The following is a 16,528-nucleotide window of genomic DNA, read 5'->3' as shown; positions in this document are numbered from 1 at the left end:
CCCTAAGAAATGGGGAATCCTATACAGACTGTGGGGGCCCCAGCTCTCTTCCTCTATCCAGCCACAGACACAGGGATGGAGTCAGAGTTGCCTCAAGAAAAGTCGAATTGGACTTGGGAGACTTTTTCAGCCATGAAGTTAAGCCTGGGCAAGAAGAGGGAGCCTTAAGATGAAAAAGCAGAAAATGAGGAAGTAAGAGCTGTGAGGCAGAGACCAGGCACAGAGTCCAGAGAGAGAATGAGGGGATAGTGACACAGAAGCAGGGAGAGCCTGAGCAGAGAGGCGCGTCATTGGTGGGTCACCCGTGAGGTCCGGGAACCCCTGCAGCTGAGAATCCCCTACCTCCCAAACTTCAGCTCTGGTCTCTAGGACACCTAGCCCAGAATTGGGTCCGTGGTGTAAATATCCGTATCTTTGATTTTCCTCCACATATATCAATGTAATAAAACCATCCTAAGTAAATTACCTGGTATGAGTCTCAGGTTCCTGCAGCCTAAAAACCTACAATTTATATGCATATGTGTAAAATTATATATATTTATTATAGTGCATAAATAATATAATAATTGTTACATAATACTATGCTATTATATATTTTATATTTATAATACAGCATAGTATAGTGTAATATTTATAATAATGTTATATAATACTAAATATATAATAAATACATATATATTATATATTACATATTACATATGTAACATGGTAGGTTCTTACATACATCACCAAACCAGAGAAGGGTCCCAGGATACAGTTATTTCTGCCTAAGGTCCAAGCTCCAAGTCCCTTGTTAAGCTACCAAATAAGAGTTCTCTTTAGTGATCATACCCTTTAGAAGCAACTAGTATAAATTATTTAATAACTTTTATGGTGTGAGCAATGGGTGGATATAAAACACATTTTAAACAATTGAGAAAATGCACTGAGTACAGTAAACTAGCTCTTGGTTTATGTTTTCATAACTAAGTATCATATGTCACAATGACATTAAATTATAATATACCAAAGACTACAACAGGGTGGGCCATGACTCTAAATAAACCTTGGTGTTCTTCTAAGATGCCTTTGCTTTCTCAACTTGAACATCAACTTTACCTAATGAGTGAAAGCTCTAAGTGATTAACTGTATCAAGTGTTGCTAATCAGCCCAATAAGATAAGGACTGAAAATTGACCCTGGCGACATGTAGGTGTAGAGCGGCAAAGACAAAAATCTGAACTGAGTATGTTCAAGAGAAAATCTTTCTCCAAAAATAAATAGAAAAGTAGGGTGATAGCTGGAGGGGGTGTAAGGTCAAATGAGTTGTTGTTTTAATATGAGATGTATTAGAGAATATGTACATTGATGAGAAGTGGAGAAGAAAACAGCTAAGGATGCAAGAGGCAGAAGGGATAATGGAAGGTGCAAAACTTTGAGAAGACAAGGGATGAGGCCCATTACCTGTGCAGAGGAACCGTCCTCAGATGGGAGCACAGATAGGTGATCCACTGCAACAGGACAGGAGACTGAAGGAGAGTAGTGGGGCACCCTCATGAATTTCCATTAATGCAGGCAAAATTCCCATTAACTTTGCAAGAAGCCACATCACAATATCAGTTTCAACTGCCATTGGGATCAGCCAAGGCCCTACATCTTTTCCCTGTTTGCTGTTGAGGGGTCAGTTGTCCAATCCACCGCAGGTGATTTTTAGGACCAGGATCACTACAGACATCATGTCAGGTTAACACATTTGTAGGGTTATATATGTTAATACATTTTAACATTTAGTCCTAAAGTACCCTTATAAGCTGATAGAAAAGGGGAATCCAGCACCGTATCATAACACCATGGAGGGGCCCCTCAAATCCCCTCCGTGGGCTCTGGCAATCACTCCACTTTGCTTACAGTGTATTGTCCCTTGTAGTGGGCATTTCAGGCTCCATACTCAGGTGATATGTAAGAAATGCAAATATCTCCCTCCTGTTCAACTTAATCTCTATTTTGATTCTCCCCTTTCTACTCCTGTCAACATTCATCGAGAAAACATCATAGCTGGATAAACTTAATCATTTCAGGTTTTAAACTCAAGTTAGGGAATAATTTCTGCCTCCCTATCCTTCTCCCTGGGACAGAGCTTTCTAAGGGCTGAACTGAATTTGAGGCCCCAGGGGAGAAGCCCGGGTGAGTCCAAGGCTGTGAGCATCTGTTCCCACTGGCATCTCCTCATGTACAGAAATACGTGTGGGCGTTCTCATGGTCGGTCCGTGGTCCTTGCTCCGTGGGCTCCAAACCTTCCCAGCTATGACTTAGAAGATCATTTAGGTCTACCAGTGGTTTCTTAGTCACTTTCACACTTCTCTGGGAAAGATGAAATTCTCAGAGGTTTTCTGGTGCCTCTCGGATGGCAGGAGGCTCAGGGGGTTAACCTCGGATTTTCTCTGCCTGGAGTTCCCCTGGCCTGATGTTCCACCGCTACAGTTGCTGCTCCAAGTCAGCATGCTGCAAGGGATTGGGGAGCTCTAGAACTTTGCTCAGTTGCAAGGACCCTCCCGGGAAACAAGATACAAGCGATAACTGCTTTTGGTCTCGAGGCTCCATCAACATTACGCCCAATTCCCACGCTCATCATGGGCAGGAAGAGAAGTGCCATGGAGACATTCAAAAATATCCAACAAGTTAACTTTCTCTACCAGTCCTCTTTTTTTTCTCCCTTCTCCCTGATTAGTGAGATCTTTGTCCAGGCTAATTCTTTCATCAATTGCATTCTTCCAAAAGTCTTTATTTACTGCATAAACTTGGGCTTTTGCTAATTCTTCCCCTCCTGTTTACTCTGAGATGGCAAAGCTAGGAATGGACCCTGGTGTAGTACGTCTGGCTCTCCGAGCTGCTGCCTGAAACTGGGAGGAAAGTCACCAGGGGACCGGGTATTATTAGGAATGAGAAGCACGTAAGTTATTATCAGCATATTATCAACCTTACAACCACATGAGCTTGTTAAGGTGTGTTTTTCCAGGAAGGCACTGGCTTTTTCATTCCATAATAAATTTAAATTTAGTCTGTCTAAATACAGTATATTTTATCAGTATATTTGCTGAAACACATATATTTATCTACTTAACTATCAAGCTTATTTATTCATTACCTTGTAAAGTGGATTGAGTTGAATGATGGTAAACTAGAATCTTTTTGCTTTTAAATCTGTCCACCTCTTATCATTCTGTGCAACTACTGGTGCTAAAAGAAAAAGTGTGAATGCTAATATGTATACACTTAATAAATACAAGCCTAAAGACTATGATCAGATTTCACATTTGTAAAATTCTTTAAAATTTACAGAATGCTTTTACATGCACTACGGTGTGTTACTCTCCAGCAAACGTCTAATAAACATAATTAGTAGATTGCGGTGGTACGTGAGCCTTGGTCTCCTGAATGAAAACCCAAAGACTTCCCAATATTTGGTTATGAAAGCAGAAGAACCTATGGGATGTCGAAAGTGACTTTTTTCAATGGATAGTGTTCACTAATACATTTCAACCCCTCTGCAGTTTGTGGATGCCAGACACCCACAGTACAGGCAACTGCTTTAGGGAGTACGCCGTGAACAAAACAGATCAATTGTCTTTGGCTTGTCTCTGAGCTTTCACTAAAGCAATGTTAGGCTCAGGGATTGTGTCAAGGATGCTATGATAATGCTTGAAGCCAACTGAGGTACAAGAGTTGTTCAAAGGATAGGAAGGACTTGGTTTCCAAGTTTCCTGCCTCATCCTGATGTGAGCAATGCCTAAGAGGAGAATCCACTGCACAACCTCCGTTCATTCTTTGTGATGGGATGGGAAAAAATGGTGATGTGTGTGTTGGCTGTAGCTTTCTCTCTTTCAAATTAAATGAGAATGTGATGTTAAAGAATTTAGTATGAGGTGAGCAATCAGCAAATATCAACTATTATTATTATTAAAATAGAGATAACATGCTTAAAATTAGAATGGTACATGGGGATTCAAGAACACTGATTAGTCACCAAATGTTTATGTTAATAGGTGTACCAAGGGATGTTTTGTTTTTAAATTCATCACAATTCGCAAAAATCTAGTATATTAAAATATTATCTGGTATATGATCTATTAAGTTTCTAATTCAGCTACTTATAGAGATAGAAGGTACATAGTTAGGAAGTCTTCATTATTTTTCTGCAACTCAAGAATGTTTAATTCTTATAAAATTGTAAAAATGATACTTTTGAAAGTCAATATTAAATATTAAATGAAGGTCTGAGATATTATTAAGGAGTAATTTTATTTTTATTTTATTTGGGAAAAAATGCCTAATAACATCAGGTTTGGCTTGAAACTAAAGTAACTCGGGTTCTCCACTTGCTGGCTCTCATCTCATGCTGAACTAGAGAGATGCCAACCATAGCCCCAGATCCTTAACTACTTGGTGAAGAAAATTCCAGAACAACCGCGCTGTGAGCCTTTGCCTTCAGATACGAGGAAAGCAGCTGCAAGAGAGGTGAAATTGCGCCATCAGCAATTGTGCCATTTTTGAGCCCTCCCTGCCCTTTACCTGAGCCCTCATGTTTCCTCCCAACGACCCATTTTGCAGATGAGCAAACCTAAATTTGGAGAGTTTAAATAATGTTCCAAAGGTCACACTGGTAGTGCCCAAGGGACAAAACCTTTCCTGGGATGGACACGCAACAGAAGTCGAGTGAACATCTCTGTCTGAGTGAATGTCTGTATCCCAGGAACTTTGGAGAAATCTCATTTTAGAAAATGTTGCAAGCCCTTGTTCTCTGAGGTGTCTGATGCACCAGACTTTGTTTTTACAAAGCTAGATTGCTCCTTTTTTTTCTGATGTCCAAGTGTCTATAGAAAAGGAAAACAAAAACCCCCAAAATTACAAAGATGATTCAGCTCAGAAATTCATGCAATGCACTTTGTAGTTTGGACAGGAGTTTTTTGTTTGTTTGTTTGTTTTTGTTTTTTGTTTTTTTTTAGAACTTCCTTTTCTTAAGACCTCAGGTTACAAGAGCACAGTTACAAGCACACATTACACCATCTAAATACCTTAACCCTCCTGCATAAGCCTGATAAACAACCACGGTAACGCTCATCGATGAGAGTCTATTGGGAAGCCGTCCTAGATCATCCGAGATCCAAGTTTGGAGACAGAAGAAATTTACAAGTTGCTATTTTGCTACAGAAGAATTTAAGTTGCTCAAAGTCATGCATGCCATTAGTTGGCTGAGCCAGATGGCCTCTCTCAGTTCAACGCTCCTTCTATTATACTTAACTTTCTGGAAGCAAGTGTCGCTTTTCAATCTACACTGCCAAAGTAAGTCCAATGCTTAATTTTGGCTACATAGGTCATCAATGATCATTTCAACAACTAGAAAATGATTATAATACAGTTTCATAACAGTCCTCCCTTATATCATAACTTGTAAGTGCTCTGAATGTGACCTAATCCTGACCGTGTGAAAGATAAGCGCCCAGTTGTGAGCCAAAACTGTTTTTATTATCAGACATTCAGACGGGCTACATAGTTCAGGCTGATTGAAAACTGCATAGCAGAAATGGTTTAAAATGTGACCTTGGAACAAGAAGAGTTGGGTCTATCCCTCAAAATGCAGTGCTTTTCTCCGGGCTTTATATCAAGCACACAAAATAAAACAAATACTTTTGAAGCCTTTTACTTTGTTTTGCACAGATTAAATAAGTAGAAAGCGAGAGAGCACTAGATCTTATGTAGCGGGAGAGAAACATCCCACCAAATGTTTTTTGCCAGCTGCTCACCAGTTTAATGCTCTCCAAATGATCATATATATTAGTTCCAGAAATGTTACAATTCTAATCCTTTACTGTTTGTTTTAAAAAATCCTCCATTTTGGACTTTAACTGGTCATGAAAAAACATTAACAGATGTTTACAAAGGAGAAGGACGATAACTTTACGTAACTCTAATAAACATGTTTTTCAGTATTAACCAAAATTATCCAGTCCCTGTTAACCTCCACATAAATCCATTAAAGCAGCAATATTTTGGAAGATTTCAGTAAAACTCTGATGATGAGACAATCATAATTTGAAGACAAATATCTATGTATTTACAAAATCTCTTTCCAATAACAATAACCTCTGCTTTTCAGTAGTTTTACATATCTATAAATTTATTTTATTTTATAAAAAAACATATTTTTTCATAGAAACAAATCATGTATTAACATATAAAATTATGATATGTTATAATATATGCTATATAATATTTATTAATTTAATATATATTATAAATTATATGTATTATATAGGCACATATGATATGTGTGCTGCTAGATATTACATATCACATAGAATATGTAAATTTTATAATATATTATTATGTTGTATGTTTATTATACATGTAACATATAACACATTATCTACAATATTTTATCTACCTATCTTTCTTTCTATCTATCTATCAATTTTGGAAATTCTGGAGGTGGAAGGGGCCTCAGAGGCACAGAAGGATTATGACTTCTCAAGTCTACAACTCTTTAACTGAAAAGCCAGAATTAGAACTCAGGTCTTCTGATGCTCAGGCCTATGGGTTTTCCACACTATCATTCACAAACTCCTAAAAATTTCATTGTCAGTTGTCAAAAGGAGGCCTGATTACCAAAAACAAACAAACAACTCAACACATATGCACAGGAGACACAGATAGATATCACTGTAGCATAGTTTATGCAAGGGAAAAACTGGAAACTATTTAAACATCTTTTGGAAGGAGAAAAGCTCACACTGGGCCTACTCATTTGACCCAATACCGCGTAATAGTTAAAGTAAATAAATCCACATTCTATGCATTAACATGTGTTGAATTTGTTAAGGGAACAAAAACTGCACAACATAGTAGTATGATGCCATGAAGAGAAATTTTTAAAAATCCATGCAAAACATTTTGATGTACAAATATGTATGTATTCTGGTCTACAAATTCTTACCCTTCTCAGCATGTCTTCATTGTTTGAAAAAGCTACACATAATATGAATAGAAGCTACATTTATTACTACAAGTGAAAAGTTTAAGATTTTTCAAAACCACTTACACTTCCATGTAATTTCTTCCAAATCTTGAACTGCTAGTGTCAATTTCCTCAATGCAGTGTCTATTAATAAAAGTTATATTTACTTCCTTTCTGTGATGATCATTTTCATTTGGGAGAGAGCGAGAGCTGTCATTTTGAAGATCTTTTTCTCCTGAATTAGAAGATCCTTCATTAATAAATTACATAAAACGGAGTCTGCTTTAGTATATTGACCAAATTCAATTAGATAATTATAATACAATTTGCTTCTTTGTGTCGTGGATGTACTACTTAGAATTATTAAATGATAGAGAATGTTTTAGTGGTTCTTATTATAGACTCTTACTTTACAAATGAATAAACAGAGGTCCAAAGAAGGCAAATTACTTCCCTAAAGATATGCAGCTAGTAATAGGCAGACCTGGGATTAAGACCCAGGCTGCTGCCTAGAGCTCTTTAAATGACACACCACACTGTTTCTCCTGCATCACAAACCTTGTCTATACTCTGCCCACTCCCAGAGACAAATTAATCAGTGATGGAAAAAAAGGCAATCACCAAAAACTCCTGATACTAGTTTATTGTGATTATAATTTCAAATCAATATGCCAAGCTTACTTTTTGACTGATGATGTGGAGATTAATCTATGCATGTATCTCCAACATAACTCTTAGTTTTGCCATATGTATATGTGTATAAATTTTATATACATTTGAGTTGTATATATATTTGCAATGTGCATGTGTATACCTGAAGTCTGAAGATAGTAATGGTACATTGAGAAAGCTGCTTGTTGCCTTATGTCTCTGAACCTCCATCTGGAAAATAATATCTGTTACGTAATGTGATGTATATATGGGCTATTTAAACACTAAGAGTACTATAACTGGCCTACAATAGATTTGCAAGTCTCAGTTTTGGAGATGCTGATGCCCAAAGTGGGGAAAAAATCTTTCATGATGCTTGGAATAAGTCTCCTTATGGAATTTTATTAAATTAGTAAATACGTACTTAGTAAATACGTTCATCTGTGAAAGCCTCCACTGCTGGAGAATAAATATTGATTATTTTTACTTTCTTGTCAAATCGTTCATTTTCATTGCAGCAGTATTGTTAACAGTTAGAAATCCCAGCATTTTCCTCCTTTAAGATATATTATTTTCCCAAGCCCTTGACTGTGGAATTATACCAAACATTTCTGGACATATCATTAGTCACAGGTTAATTTTGAAAAGTGACTTCGATTCTGGTGTGTTATCCTTATGAATGCAATCCTTTTCCCTTGTTTAAATCATTGTCTTTGTATATCTTAAAATCAGTAAAAAAAAATCTTTAAAACTTTAAGACAATAAACATTTTTGCAGAACCACTTTGATCCCAGATCTTACATAATTACTATTATATTTCAGTATGAGTCAACCATATATTTGACCCAAGTTTTTTTTATTGAATATTTTTACTTTAAATACAAATAATCAAAAAAGAAAAAAAAAACTTTCATATAGGAAATCACTTTTACAATGTGATTCAAGATTCTATTTAGTTTATTTTGATTTGTTTGTTTATTTGTTTCTCCTGGAGCAAAAATATACTATATTCTTATTTTGGCTTAGAATATTAAGTCGTAACTTCTGATCTTGCCAGATAGTAAAACTAAACACTTTTGGCTCTAGCCAGGTTTTTGGAAGAAATTTAGGTGCAGCAGGAAGAGATGTTAGTAATTCCAGTTGTCCAACTCTCGCCTTTAGAGCATTCCCTGAATTGTGTTGGAATATGTTACTGTGTTGCTGCGAACTACGCCTGCCAACTTCCACCCTAGAGATGGCTATATTTCAGAGATGAGTGAAACGATACTTGTAAACAAGTTTATAATCATTAATAAAGCTTACCAAACAACTTAAGCTCTTTAGAAACACATTCACTCTCATAATTAGTTGCCTATTGCTTATTTAATTACAACTTTTAGTAGAGACACACAGACTTTTAAAAATGCAATTTGTGAAAATTTTAAACTTAAGTTTATCTTCATGATGTTTATTTTGCCTTTGTAAGTTTTAGGTGTCAATTTATTTCTCTCTGGAGATCCTAGTTGAAACTCCACCATGGACTATTCCAATGCACTCTTTAAAAATCCCTACGAATATTTTTCTGTAAAGTTGACAACTGCCCACTTTGGGATCCAGATGCTATATTCGCAGTGGGATGATTTTGTTCTGTTTCCCAAACACAGCCCTTTCTTATACGGTCTCTCAGAGACGGAAAATTCTGCTTCGTTTTTTTACATTTTATAGTAACCTTTCATCAGAATTACCTAAAACCAGGTCTCTTCATTCCAGATGGCGTCTAGTTCAAGATTATTCAAGACTCATTTGTAGTTTGGTTCCCTAAATATCTTGGTGGTAAATTAATCCAATGTCTCTTTTTAGAGCTCCTACTTCTTGCAGAACTCACACAGCCACTGTTTGTGTGTGTAAGCAGCACTGAAAAACTGGAGTTTCCAATAAATGTAAAGAAATCGACAGACACTAGCAAGTGTCAGCGGGTCTCTGAAAGAATGTGCTGGAACCTGAGAGGTCTTTGAGCTTTGTGGTGGTGTCCTTTAGAGTCAGGGGAGTATTTCTTTCTACAAGATTAAAATAATATATAATGTTATCCCCTCTTCCCCTAAGGTTTTTCAACTCTGTGGTTGCTCTTCTGACACAAATATATTGGGCCCTCTTGTATCTCCATTCAAAAAATATTTAATGAAAAGATCCTTGTTTCTTAAGAGTTTTAAGTGCTGCAGCTGGTATCCATGGGCAAACAGAAAACATGGAGAACATAGTGTTCTCCTCAAATGGAAAGTTTTTAAACCTTGCCTGAAAATAATAAACACAATACCTAACACTTTCATAGTCATTTTAAGTTGGAGAAGTGTATGCACATCTGTCATATTGTTTTGTAGTCTTGTGAAGGGAGAAAGGCATTAAGCCATTCAATAATTGTCTACTGCATGCTAAGCACCATGAAAGGATGGGCCATGATACACAAGGCAGTCCAAACAGCTTAGGCTTTTCTTGGGAAGAGGAGACACGAATAGAAAGAGATACAATAAAAGTAGTATATAAATATCTACTGTAATAGAGAAATAGAGGGACAAATGGAGACTTAGAATGATGTTCCACACTATGCTAGGAGATGTACATGTATTGTCTCATAATATCCCTCCCAACTCTATTACAGCAATTTTATCAACAATTCATGGACAAGGAAATCCAAGCTCCCAGAATCTAATTCCCTCAGGAAGCTAAGTGCCCATCAGGAGCTTTGTACGGAATTTCTGGCAGGCAGGACATCAAGCAAGGCTCCTGACTCATCAGCCATTACCCGCCAGATCAGGCTGGTTTCGGAAAAAATGCAGTATTAACATATCCCATTTTTTTCTCTTAACACTGCCCCTTTCATTCCAACAGCACTGGTGTCCATCAGGCCTTGCCCTCAAGGCAGGAAAGGAAATTGTAGGTCGTCCTTGTGAAGGAGGCTGTTTGCTTTTCTTAGTTGACTTAGTTGACTATGACCAGAATCATTTCTAAGTTTGGTTTCCGGGGAAAGGAACAGTTCAACAGGTAGAGCGCAAGTTCAAAACCCCAGAGGTCTGGGGTTCAATTCCCAGTACCTCCTCAAAGCCGCAATCAATGAAGAAATGTAGTTAAATTTGGTTTCTGAAGTTAGACTTCCAGACTGAGGGCCCAGGTGGGTCCTTTGGACAGTGAGCCCATGGAGTCGCGATGGGGTCTCAAGACATGATGGAGACCTGTTTTACCCATGAAGAAACGGAGGCTCAGAGAGGCGAAATGACTTGAGTAAGGTCACACAGACTTGATGGTGGCAGACGTGGGATCAGAACTAGGTTTTCTGATTCCAGCCCAGTGCCTCCCGTGATCTTCATTAATCCCTGTGTTAGCTTTGGAATCTTTTGTGCTTCCCTCTGTCCTGTCATCTGAGTGGGGGATGTCCTTCTAGTCAATTAACAGCCTTCTCTCTTGTCAAAAAGAGAAGAGTGGATAAGGGATCGAGGGAAAGTGTGTTTTCGGCCACTGAAGGGGGCTGCTTTATTTCAGCACCACCCATGGACCGCCCGCTCCGTGCCAGGCACTGGGCATCCAGGGTACAGCAAACACAGCTTCCAAAGACTGAAACTGGGTTGCTCTCTAGACCAGGCAGGCCCCGCTCCTTGACTGTTGCATCTCAGTGCTGTCTCCCGCTGTTCCCCGAGCCCCACTGCCGGCCCGTGCAGGTGCCCACGGCCCCAGCGCCGTGCCAGGCCCGCAGCGGGCGTGAAACGGCGGGAGAAACCCAGCAATCGCGCGGAGCAGGCAGCCCCAACGCCCGAGCCTTACGCTCCCGGTCACCACGGCAAACGGGGAGGTGCTGACCCCTGACCCCGGGGCCCCGCCCGGCCCCGCCCCGTCGCGTTCCCGAGATCAACATGGAGAAGGCCAACCCGGAAGTGCCGCCGCCGCCGCCGCCGCCCGCCGGGTGCTAGGAACCGCCGGCCCGGCGAGGCCGAGCCCGGCGTCTGCCGCCCTGCAGCCTGCAGCCTGCCCCGTGGTCCTTCCACTCCAGGGCGGCCGCGTCCCCGCACCCGGTCCCACTCCATCCCCCGGAGACCCGCGCCCGCCCCCACCCCCGCCCGAGAGGAGGAGCCGAGGGGAGGAGGAGGAGGAGGGAGAGGTTTGCGAAAGGGAGCGAGGCCGCGCGAGCCGCCGGCGGTTCGTATTACCGGGGTCGGGAGGAGGAGCCCGGCCGGGCCTGCGGACCAACGCGGGGAGGGCGGGAGGCACGGAGGAGGCGGGGGCGGCCCGGTCTCGAGGAGGCGGGCGGGAGGCCGGGGGCTGCGAATCGGGGTGGGCGAGCTCTAGTCCGCGGGGCGGGGGGCGCCCTCCCACCTCCGCCGCCCGCCGCCGGGCCTTGGCGGCCTGGCCTCACCTGCCTGCAGGCCCGGGAGCCGCCCGCCGCCGCCGAGGGCCCGTCCCGGGGGCCGGCGGGACGTGAAGGTGCGGACGCGAGGCGCGGGTGTCCGTGCGGAAGCCTGGACGGCGCGGCCAGGTGATGGTGGGCCCCTGTACATCTCCGGAGGAAAGGGGACCCCCGCCCAGAGCATCCGTGCCCCCGGGCTGCCCCAGTGAGGCGTTTGGACATCAACCCTAGGGAAGTCGGGCAGCTGTGAGTTTGCCTGTCTCCGTTAAGTGCCCTTAGGATGCAGTGATTAAGGAATTAGGCTCTGCCTCCGGGAGGGGCACTGCCTGCGCTGTTGAACTCGGTGCAAAGAAAAAGGACAGAAATGATGCTTTCCGAGCAAGCCCAAAAGTGGTTTCCAACCCACGTGCAGGTCACAGTGCTCCAAGCCAAAGATCTTAAGCCAAAAGGCAAAAGTGGCACCAATGACACGTACACTATAATTCAGCTGGGCAAGGAGAAGTACTCCACCTCTGTGGCTGAGAAAACCCTTGAGCCAGTCTGGAAGGAAGAGGCCTCTTTTGAGCTACCGGGATTGCTAATGCAGGGGAATCCAGAGAAATACATTCTTTTCCTCATAGTTATGCACAGGTCCCTGGTGGGTCTGGATAAGTTTTTAGGGCAGGTGGCCATCAATCTCAATGACATCTTTGAGGACAAACAAAGAAGGAAAACAGAGTAAGTTATGTAATTTATTTTGAATTTGGGGGAGCTTAACTATATCTTATTTATGGATTTTCTGTTCTTGGAAATGATTTGTCTACCTGGGGCATTGGTTTTTTGGACTGAATTATGAAACCCACTTTTAAGCACCATATTTGCATGAATCTGACATAAAAATAGCCCTTGTGAAGAAACATTTTTTAAATGGAGTATTTAATGATCCATTACTCTCTCATTTGTTTGGGGTAAGCATCTTCAATAATTGAATGTTTTGCACAGGATTTCAAGTATATTCACATTGTTTCACTACTTATAAGAGGACTGGATCACAGTGTTGACCAACTAAAACAACATATATGTAAAATTTTAAGATCTTTAAACATTACAATTTTGCAGGAAATAGAACATCAGAAAATTAAATCTGCCAACATAACGTCTTATGTATATATATTTTTTTCAGTTGAACTCCGAAGCTGTCAAGTGATATATTACCAAATTTAAAACTCAGTATTTTATTTCAGCATTTTAAGCACAGTTGGCTTTTATTTTAGCTCAGCCATTTTTCGGGGTCACTACATCTTGATGGAGTCCAAAGCTGTTAAAAAAAAGTTTTAAAAGTATGTGCAAACATCCTCAACCTTGAACACAATTACTTCAAAGTTAGTTCTGCAAAGCCAGTGTGTTTAGACCATATTAAATGCTGTCAGATTGGAGACAGTGATTAAATTCTTGTCATGAAATGATTTAATGACGTCTTCAGTGACAACATGGCCTTTTTAATACGACTTCCAAGCTTAGGGTAGATATATTCTAATTTAAAAAACTGAAAGTTAAAACTAGGATATTATGTCTTAAATTGAGAAATAGTATGTTTTCCGAGATAGTGACACCCCTTACTTAAATTTTATAATTCCTCTAGTCTGAGAGAAGATGGAATTAATGAGAGAAGAATATAGATTGAATTTTTAAGAGAACTTCAGATTTCAAAAATAGCTTTGGAGTTTCAGTTATAACTGAAATTTATTTATGCTTTAAAAAACTTTTTATAATAACTTTCTTGAAGTTCATTTTACTTTCTTATACTTTAAAGCAACCATCTCTTTCTTTCTATATATATCTTCCTGCAAGCTTCTCTTGATTGGAGTTTTATTTTTATTGAAAAAATGTTTTTTAAAATCAGGTCTTTAAGGTTTAATATATTGTAGGGTAAAAGGGTAGAGAGATAAGCAATACTAGGAATTCTAGAGGAAAACTGGTAAATATTTAAACCGATGAGATGAAAATGTTTTAAGAAAAAGGTTTAATAAAAGTGTAAAGTTGAATACATTATCAGTGATTTTAGTAACACTTTGATACCTTACAAAGTAGCATTAAGATACTTCTGAAGAGTTCTTCATCAAATTTAAACTGAAAAATAGATACTCACCAAATAATTTATTTCAAATTGCCTATTTTGGATGACCTCACTGTATAATATTTAAATGTTTTGAATGTAAACTTTTAAGTATATCACATCTTCAAATTTCAGACTGCATTTACAGTGCTTTTAACGTTAATGAATGATGTACTACAGGTCTTCTCTGAAATACAAATTTTCCAAGTGAAAGTAGGCCCAACTGTGAACCCAGAGATTCTGAGGATGAAATAAGCTTTTAAAATTTCTTCTCATTTTACCCTCTGTTTTTGGCAGCATCACAATAACGATAAGTATGACTGTAAACAATTCTCTAATATCATAGTTTCCCTACAGAAACTCTCTGTTGGCTACTATGTAAAATGGATCCTAGAACTTTTTGGGATAGAGGGAGTGCCTTTCAGTGTTACCAACAGGACTTGTGATGTTATTGCATTCAAAGTGATTTTCACATGTTATTAAATCCCTAACATTTTCTCTCTTTGTGGATAAATGGGGACCATATATTTGGTGAGATACCTTTATTGATAATATTTCTAGTTTTTTAATATATTTAATAGCTTCCTTTTCCAGCACAGCTATACATATGGCACAGTAAGAGACAGACTTGAGCCACCGGTGTATTGCAAGAAAGATATTTAATATTCTACACATTGCTGAACCTTGTCAGCATATTCCCAAGTGCTTTTTAGAAAACCAGTATGAGTGATGAAGGCTACCAGCTGATTTAGAAGTCCCATGGAACTGCTGGGTGTGACGCTTTTTACTATTGACACTGAAGACAAGTATTTACAGCTTGTCTTCCAGTTGTGTTGTGAGAGGCAGAGAAGTGTGATGGCTAAAACTATGGTATTACCTACTTCTATACCTTAAAAAATTAAAATCCACCCCCCCCTTTTTTTTCTTTTAGGGCGAGGGGAAAAGGGCCTTAGCCAGAACACTTTGAGTAGGGCATGGAAAGGGAACTTCTGTATCTCCCACTTTAATGGGTGTCTGGGTTGGTCCTGGCACAAGATTTAAGGAAATTTATATAGTATTTAATAATAGAATGGTAAAATTTTACTTTTATGCTGTTATGTAATACTGATTGATTTTTTTTTTTTTTTTGACAATAGAAGTGGGTGATGTTGATTTTTTTTAAAATGCTCATGAAAAGTAGTAACAATCAGAGCCCCTAGAGTTAGGTACGACTCAAACACATGCAGATTTTAGGACTTTGGTGTGCACCTCGGCCGTGCACCTGCGTCCTGGCCTCTGGCACCCTTACTGCCAATCTTGTCCTGTTTCTGACCATACAGCACCAATTGCTTGGGAATAGTTCCCACATGTGTGGTGGTTTTTGAACATGGGCCTGTGCCCACGAAAAATTGAACAGAGGCCATATACAGTTTAAATCCAGCACTCCAGAGGTAAAAAAAAAAAAAAAAAATCAGCATTAATCCACTAAGCCTCAGATGCTATGTCTTCATTTTATCTTTTCGAAGCCTGGGAAAACAAGCGCTATCTCTGGAATGATTCGTGAAGGTCTCATTAAGACCCCCCATTATTTCACTTTCAGAACAGAGCAGCCAGAGTTACTTGTCATGCCTGTGTTTTGAATTAGTGTATTTGTTAAAGTTCTTTGCAATTTTTCCCCCACCTTTGGCGGGGAGGATGGAAAATACTATATTTACAGTTTGTATTCAAACACAGGCTTGCTTTATCCTTTAGAGCTTACCTAAGTCTTTAGCTTTCTGTAGCAAAGAACCAAACAGTGCAGCGCACACACACACAGTATTAGCTTGGTGGTTTTAATAATATAGTTCTAGAAATGAAAATTCACTGAACATTTATTTAGTCCAAGGCAAACTGCCTTCAAGGAGCTTACACTCCAGCAGGAGAAAACCTGTATTGCCTTCCTCTTTGGCTCTCATGCCTCCTGGTTAAATACAGTGTTGTGTGATAGACAACCAGGTATGTGTTTAACCTTATTAACATATGTGGTTCATTCAATTCGAAAGAACTACTGTTTCCATGCAGCTGTTATTCATCAACTTTGGCCATTTTCCTTGTTGATTTCAGTCTGACATTGAGAAGTTACTTACTCTCTGTGCCTCAGTTTCCTCATCTGTGAAATAAGGATGTTAGGCTAGATGATGTATTTGATCATATTTCTAAAATTCTATGCATTTTGATTATCCTCACTCCCTTCCATTTTTTTTGGTTATTGATTTTTTTTTCTCAGATTTGCTTTAATTTGTTATACATGTGGAAATCCTACATGCTTGAGTTTTTTTGTTTGATTCTGTTTTGTTTGGGAATTTTGAGAGGTGCTTTTTTTCCCAAAGTGGACTCACCTATTTTCTGTGTAACTTGAGATGTTAACAGAGCACTTCTCACATGTCAACTGTCAGAAGGA

The 16,528-nt window shown here is 39.6% G+C and overlaps 1 protein-coding gene across 2 annotated transcripts in view; it reads left to right on the top strand.

The window, feature by feature from the left end:
* Positions 1-12,082: 12,082 nt before the first annotated feature.
* Positions 12,083-16,528, top strand: part of RAB11FIP2 (RAB11 family interacting protein 2) — a 40,033-nt gene continuing 35,587 nt past the window's right edge. For both annotated transcript variants that reach the window (XM_010998941.3, XM_031461846.2), the window contains exon 1: positions 12,083-12,731. In XM_010998941.3, the coding sequence (XP_010997243.3) occupies positions 12,379-12,731 (353 nt within the window). In that variant the 5' untranslated portion in view covers positions 12,083-12,378. The remainder of the gene's footprint in view (positions 12,732-16,528) is intronic.

This window comes from Camelus dromedarius, chromosome 8 (assembly GCF_036321535.1).
Source record: "Camelus dromedarius isolate mCamDro1 chromosome 8, mCamDro1.pat, whole genome shotgun sequence".
NCBI classification, from domain to species: domain Eukaryota; kingdom Metazoa; phylum Chordata; class Mammalia; order Artiodactyla; family Camelidae; genus Camelus; species Camelus dromedarius.
This window is presented reverse-complemented; position numbering and strand designations above follow the sequence as displayed.